This window comes from Chrysochloris asiatica, unplaced genomic scaffold (assembly GCF_000296735.1).
Source record: "Chrysochloris asiatica unplaced genomic scaffold, ChrAsi1.0 scaffold00101, whole genome shotgun sequence".
In the NCBI taxonomy this organism is placed as follows: domain Eukaryota; kingdom Metazoa; phylum Chordata; class Mammalia; order Afrosoricida; family Chrysochloridae; genus Chrysochloris; species Chrysochloris asiatica.
The window spans coordinates 4,419,321-4,426,816 of record NW_006408619.1 but is presented as its reverse complement, the minus strand read 5'-3'; the positions used below and the strand labels follow the sequence as shown (position 1 = coordinate 4,426,816).

The following is a 7,496-nucleotide window of genomic DNA, read 5'->3' as shown; positions in this document are numbered from 1 at the left end:
AATACTATTTCTTATCTAACACTATCTAATACATTATTATATGAGTCAGCAAAATACCCAGAATTTCCTAGAATTGTTCATAATAAAAAAGAACTACCATCTCCCCTTTGAACAGTAGGCATTGCCTTGCCACACCTGGCACACAAAATAGCTAGCCTAGCCTTCAACTACTCTAAAAAAACAAACAGGGTTCTGATAATAACCAAATACTTAAGAAACTCATTCCTGGTACTCTCCAGGAAGGCTCTTCCCACTAAAATCCTGTACCGTAGTTAAATTGGCTGTTGGGCTTCTCACAGTTGATGACGTTCAAGCGATAAGGGACACCAGCTCTCATGCCGCTGACGTTGAAGTAGAACCACTGCTGATGGTGGGTGCTGTTGACATCAGCATTAAGTAACAAGTCATACTCAAACCTGGAAAATCACATGCGAGATTAGAGGGTTATCTAGAAGGCCTGGGAGAGAGCAGCCATCATTGAGAATTTACAAGTCACCCATTGTAGGTTATAGATCTAAGACCCAGGATCTCAGGGATCCAGTAAACTGTTATTATCATCCTTATTTTAAATGCTACATATTGTTATGATACTGGATCTGGACTCCAGAACTGTTAGAGAGTAAATTTGTCTTGTTTTAAGCCAGCAGTTTTGTAGTAATTCATTGGGCACAAGCTTTGGAAAATGAGCCTTTTTTCTTTTTCTTGGCATTAGCAGGTCAGTTACACAACTGTAGCATAGCATATTTTTTCTTATTAAACTACCATGAACTCACTATCCAGCTAGAAAAGTGCACGTGTGCCATATCCCGGAGAAACTACAGTCACATCTAGACGGGATATGCCATTACTAGCCTTGCTTTTTGAGACTCAGTCTCCACATGGGTCCACGGAAATCACGTTATTTGTAAAGATTAACTGTACAGTGTGTGTACACCCCCCATCAGAGCAACAGATAGGAATTAGGTTGCTTGTATTTTTCTTATTTCAATTGAGACATACTTTACCTGCAGTACAGTGTACTGGGGAATGAATTTGTTTGCAGAGAGATGCACCTATGTAGCCACTATCAAGATCAAACTATAAAACATTTCCAACACCATAAAAAGCTCTCTTGTGTCCCCTCTCCTGTCTCCAAATGGAATCAATTTTCTGAACTCTGGCGGGAGAATTAAGCAAGAAACAAAATCCTTTCCTAACTGTTCACCTCCACTCACTCCCATCTTGCTGTGACATCAACTAGGGAGTCCCCTAGCGGTGTGCTAGCAAATGCTTACCAACTGGCTCTCACTCTCAGGAGAAAAACCGTGATTTGTTGCATTTGTTGATTTTTTTCAGGAAGAATATTCCCATCATGGCCAATTTAAAGCTACTCTTATGAGGTCATTAAAAGAGAAGTGGGGAAGAGATGCGGACAGCCCACTCTCTCCAGTTGGCAGGAGCTGTCCCCGGAGGACTTCCCTTACTTACTGACGCACTTGGATGACTTTGCGAAGATTTCCAGATTCAAACTTAGAGAAGAACCTTAAGCAAGTAGAAGTACTAACGTCTTGCACAGACCTGTAATAAATCAGGAAACATATCAAAATGTGCATTATTGCTGTTCTTGGTCATACTCAGTTTAGCATTCTTCAGCAATAACTTTTTATAGATCTTTAACGTAAAATTCAACATGCATTTTTGAGGAGCAGGAATGGATTACTAATATGAAAAACCCCTGCTTTTAGGCCATTAACAGCATTATCCACACCCTCCATTCAGTTGAAACACAAGGCCACCTACCCAGGCTCCTCATCTAAACTGAAGACAACTTTATTGATGGTATCACTTGGCTGAATCAGTCTCTGAACATCCTCAAATATCTTGATCCTGAAAGGAGACATTGGACATATTTTTAAGAACTGGTCTTCATTCTATACATTCTATAGGTCACCTGGAATGGGTCTAAGGAGGTGACATGTAGGATGTAAAGTTACAATTTGTTGACCAAACAGAAAAAGAAGTTAATGAAACATTCTGATTTCATTTTGCTCCGCTGATGTACTATATATATTTTTTTTTTCCATGACTTTCTCAGCTTTCATTTTAGTCTCACTATACTGAACCAGATAAATATGATACAAAAAGAAAAACTTAATAACGCCCAAACTTGAGCTGAAAACTTTTCTTCACTATTAAGAAATAGAACTGTGCTGGATAATAAGGATGTTGAAAGCAGTGATGGCAGATTTTAGTTAGGGTACCCTTGACTCAGTGAAGAGTTTTGTCAAGAGCATTTGAACTAGGGGACTTGGGAAGTTGTCTGGTTGTATGATTAACAGGGTCATTTGTATTGAGACTGTCTTGATGGAGGCTTTGGGACTGGAGAATATTAGCCTCCTCAAGGTTTGGGAGATTCCTATAAATGCTTTGAGATCTTGTGATATTTATATCCCTTGGGTTTTGTCTGTCCCAGAAAGCTGGAGTGAATCTTCTGTTTGAGAAACACCAGTATCCAGGAGATTTAGCAAAGAGGGAAGAGGAAGTCACAGGGGACTTTCAGAGTTCCTTCTTGAGTTTCCAGTGCAGTTCACTGGGGTAGATAGGGTGATGGGCATGAGGCCTAGACTCAGGGGACAGATGTTCTCTTCAGTGATACGATGGTGCTGTCTCAACCACTGTGGCGTATCTCTCAGGGACTTGAGCATACTGTCGGGAGGGGACTCTGAGATGCAAGCCAGGAGCCCAAGTGGAAACAGATTTTGGGATACACCATTAAAAGAACAATTTGTTGAGGAAACAGAAACATAAGTTAATGAAATATCCTGGTCTGCACACTTTGTTCAACTGACATAGTATATACATAGTCATTTTTTTCCCCCCACAGCTTTCTCAGTTTTCATTTTCATCTCACTAGAGGCAAAGCTCTCTTTCCTGTGTTCTGGGAATTATCCATCACTCATCTAGTGTTTCTGCCCTGGAAAACATTTCTCTTCCATCCCCTCTGCAGTGATGTTGAGAAACTATTCTTTAAGCCAAGCCAGGGCCTATAAGATTGGAATTGTGGGATGCAGTTACTCTACCCTTCTCTCCATTAGCAAGAAATCAGATACAGTGAGCAAGAAAACAGATCCCAGATAATGAATACTGGATTTTATTGAAAACTTTCCTCTGAGGAATGATTGCAATATTTGGAGAGATTAGATTATGTTGTCCTGTAGCAGTGATTTACTATGGATACGGATTAAAGGATTGTATTAGCATCATCCCAGGAATCCTTTTTTTTTTTTTTTTTTCCCAAAGCCCAGGTCTGCCACTTCTCCACACTTGATTCTGAAATATCCTGGAAGGTCAGCAAGCTTGTATGTTTAGCAAAAGCTTCCCAAGAAGTTTTAAGATGTTCCTGGATGATGCTTCACTTTCTTAAAAATAGCAGAGTATCTACGCATACAATTCCATATTAAAAAAAAAAAAAAAAAAAAACACCTTGAAAAGAGACAATATAGACCCCAAGTTGGTAATACTATCACCTTTGAACTCCACATTTGCGTTCCAACATGGACTGGGCAGACAGAGGTGGGGTGTGTCCCCAGAGATCGGGAAATGCCATCATCTTGAAGTCGGTCACAGAGCTGGTTCTTCTAGTTTTCATCATATAAACATAGGGATCGTGGAAGGGGATATCCTTAGGATGTTTCTGTAGAAGCTTATCTATTACTTCAACACTGTCTTTAGGCATGGTGGAGTTGGCCAGAAAGGCATCAGACCTTGGGCAGGAAATGTCTTCTATGTTCCAAGCATCTTCTTTGAGGGAAGCCTGAATGTTAGGCATTTCATTTCCAGTAGACTCTATCCCAAGACAGTTGGTTGGTACGTTTTGAGAAGTTTTCATTCCAGGTGTTTTCTTGGAGGCTAGATGCCCAGACCTTCCCATCTTCACCATGCTCAGAAGGCAAGTCTGAAAGCTGTCTTCTCTTTCAAGCCTCCTGAAACTTGGGTCCATATTCAAGGAAGACTGCTTTGAAGAGGCAGCAGTTGGAATATGGTGGTGACTGGCACATTGAAGCTCTTCCAAGTTCAAATCATCTTCGAGTTTGGACTCCAGTTCCTTCAGGTTTAAAGAGGAAAAGAAAGTGTTAGTGCTTCCTTATAAGTAACTAATACAATTTGACCCCTGTTCTCATTCTCTGGGTACAGAACTAAGTACAAATCATATAAATGGATAAACTTTTTCCAAGGTCAGACAAAGGAAAAGTAACATTCAAGAGTCAAAAAATGGCAGAATCATAGAAACTCATGTTTGGAAGAGGTTTTGGTGAGTCATCTAGTACAGTTCTTTACAGTGCACAAATGTTCTTGCACTGTTTGTTGTTAAGTGCTGTTGAGCCAGTTCTGACTCATAATGACCCTGTATAGGATCAGTTTGGACTGCCGACTTGGCTAGACACTTGATTCACAGGGGCCACACTACAACCAACAATGTATCTTTCAATGCACCCTAGGGCAATGCCTTTTATTTAAGAATCATTCTTAACATTCTACTGGTTGAAATCAAATATCAAGTGAAATCTTCTTCCTGAAACTTTTACCACCAGATCCCCTTCTTCTAAAGTTAAATAAAGTGCTTGTTAAATAAAGCTAAATAGACTCATTTGCTATGGGTTAAAGCACTGGATCTCAAGGTCGGTTTGAACCCCAAGGTTGGTGGTTCAAACTCACCAACTGTTCCTTGGAAATCCTATACATAGTCACTATATTTCTGAACCAAGTCAACTGCACTTAACAACAACAAACATGTTACTTAATTAGTACCATTGTATGTAACCAAATCCATGATTTTTTGAGTCATAAGAAATAAAAGATATCAAAAAGCAGATTTAAAATTTTGATGACAGTCTTATCATTACCAATAATAACAACTACTACTGAAATAGCATCATCAGGCAGGTTTAAGGCTTCCAATGTGTTCTACTGCCAAACACAGACTGAAATACAATGGCCATCTTTAGAAAGTCATCTAGTTCAGCTTTCCTACATTGTCAAGAAAAAATTAAGAATTTTCACTTGCTTTTCCAATGCATAGAGACAGGGTGCCTTACCCAAAGACAACAAGCAGTGAAGGATTTTTATCCTAGGGGTAGAAAGTCAAGTTTTAGGGCCCTGATGTACATCTTAGTTTGGCCAACTTCTTCCCATTTTTACTGAACTTTGTGCTTTTCTCCCCTAAAAGATCCCAGGAGCAGAGTGCTAATGATGAATAGTGATTTTCATGTGAATACCTAGCCCATGTTCTGCAATGTCCCCATCAGGCATCACCAAGGAGCAGAACCACAGCACGTGTCCTACCTCAAAGCTATAGGAGAGCTCACGACACATGGCCTTGTATTGTTCCAGCTCTGCTTCAGGTCGGTCAAGGGCAGGTTTAGAACTTAGCTTGTTCACATCTGTTTCCAAGTCATCATCCTACAACAGAATACCCCCAAAATACATTGCAATCAAGAAAGATACTCTCAGAATGATTGAGAAGAGCTACACATCTTACTCTTCCAAGTCTTAGGGTATGATTGTACATGTGAAGACTGTTGAATGGCAAATGTTTTATTACTTATATTTATCATAATTTGTTTTTTTTAATTTAAAGGTTTATAAAATCTTAAGGCAGTGAATTATTTCATATGGCTCTTCCACTGATAGGTTTTTAACTCCAAGGAACTTTTTTCCCTGATGAACATGGATAAGAGACTGTGGGGCAAGATGCTGATCAGATTATATGATTCAGTATGGATCACTGTTCACTGGGTTAGTTGTGATTATAAACACTTCAAACACTAATGTGGGTTTGAAATGAGCCTCTCACAAACAGGAAGGGAAGAACCAGGAGGTGAGAACATCCATGGCTCTGAGGTTCCTGAGAATTGAGCTTCCTCAATCCAGAAGACAGAACTGTAATGTCAGAGACGTAGCAATAGAAGAACCAACAGCCAGCATACGATACAACATGGTGGCTTCCTAGCCCATGAAGCAGTAAAGCTGAGCGTCTTCAGCCAAAAGTCTCACTTATGGAAGGAACGCCTTTAATTGGGGGAGCGAGGTCTGCTGACCCACATAGTGGGAGTTGGGTGCCTTCAGGCCAAGGCTTACAGCAGAGTAGATTGCCCTGTGGGCATTTATCACCAGTTTGAAAAGAGCTTTGTGACATTACTGGACAAGGCAGAGACCTCAGGGACACATAGCTGAGATGCTAAGGACCCGAAAGAGGCCTGTCTACAGGCACCACAGACAAGAAGCTGCCTTTACCAAAACCTTGAATTATGAGCAATTTTTTTTTTTTTTTGTCCTTTATGGTAACCTGTTTATTTCCCTGAGAATCCCATAACTGTGAATATGGGGTCCAAGTTCTGCGTAGCCATTGTAATGAATTCACGAACCCAGCTGAGGAGACTGTAGGTGGGATGGTTGGTGCCATTTATTACTTAGGGTTTCCTTGTCTTCAAATTATAGTGGTAACTTAGCCAGGGGAGAATTTAATATGCTTCATTTTCTTTTTAAAATTCAAAGAAAGAAAATAAACAACTTTCCTCAATATGTATGTCAGTGTTTAACAGCCCTCCTCATAAATAAATAACAATTCATATAATATCAAGTGAACTATGTAAAGTATATAAAACATGGCATAAAGGAAAAAAATTTATTTCTTCTCCTCTACCATTAACATCATCATAATTGTCATTCTTTATCATCTCTCCATTGTGGCCACTTAGATTCTTCACACAATCCACAATCTCCTAATGAGCACCAATAAGACTAAAAAAGGAGCCCTGGTGGCACAATGCTTAAGCACTCAGCTATTAAGCAGAAGGTTAGTAGTTCAAATCTTCCCAGCAGCTCCTTGGGTGATACCTGGAGATCTCTGATATAGATTGTGGTCTATGTGACAGTTCAACTCTGTCATATGGTGAGTCAAAAATCACCTTGATGTCACACAACCAAAACAATGTGAGTAAGAGTCCCTGGGTATTGCAATTTCTCAGTCACTAATTGAAAGTTTCCACCACTCGTCTGTCAGTGTGTCGCACTGTGGTGGCTTGTGAGTTGCTGTGATTCTGAAAGCTAGGTCACTGGTATTTTAAACACCAGCAAGGTCACCCATGGTGGACAGGTTTCAGATGAGCTTCCAGATGAAGACAGACTAGGAAGAAGGAGTTACGAACTACTTCCGAATATTTAGTAGCTGAAACCTTATGAATAACAAAGAAACACTGTCAGATATAGTGCCAGAAAATGAGTCCCTCAGGTTGGAAGGCACTCAAAATGTGACTGGAGAAGATCTGCCTCCTCAAAGTGAGTTGATTATGATGATGTGAATGCAGTAAAGCCTGTGGGACCTTCATTTGCTGATGGAGCACAACTCAAAATGAAGAGAAACAGCTGTAAACATCCATTGAAAATCGGAACATGGAATGTACGAAGTATGAATCTGGGAAAATTAGAAGTTGTCAAAAATGAAATGGAATGCATAA

The 7,496-nt window shown here is 40.0% G+C and overlaps 1 protein-coding gene across 1 annotated transcript in view; it reads right to left on the bottom strand.

The window, feature by feature from the left end:
- The window catches only part of LOC102818791 (cytosolic carboxypeptidase 4-like), a 1,058,651-nt gene that overhangs the window by 842,857 nt on the left and 208,298 nt on the right, over nucleotides 1-7,496 (bottom strand). The window contains 5 exon segments of the mRNA XM_006867161.1: nucleotides 268-416; nucleotides 1,468-1,557; nucleotides 1,780-1,866; nucleotides 3,507-4,084; nucleotides 5,323-5,439. Of these exon segments, the coding sequence (XP_006867223.1) occupies nucleotides 268-416; nucleotides 1,468-1,557; nucleotides 1,780-1,866; nucleotides 3,507-4,084; nucleotides 5,323-5,439 (1,021 nt within the window).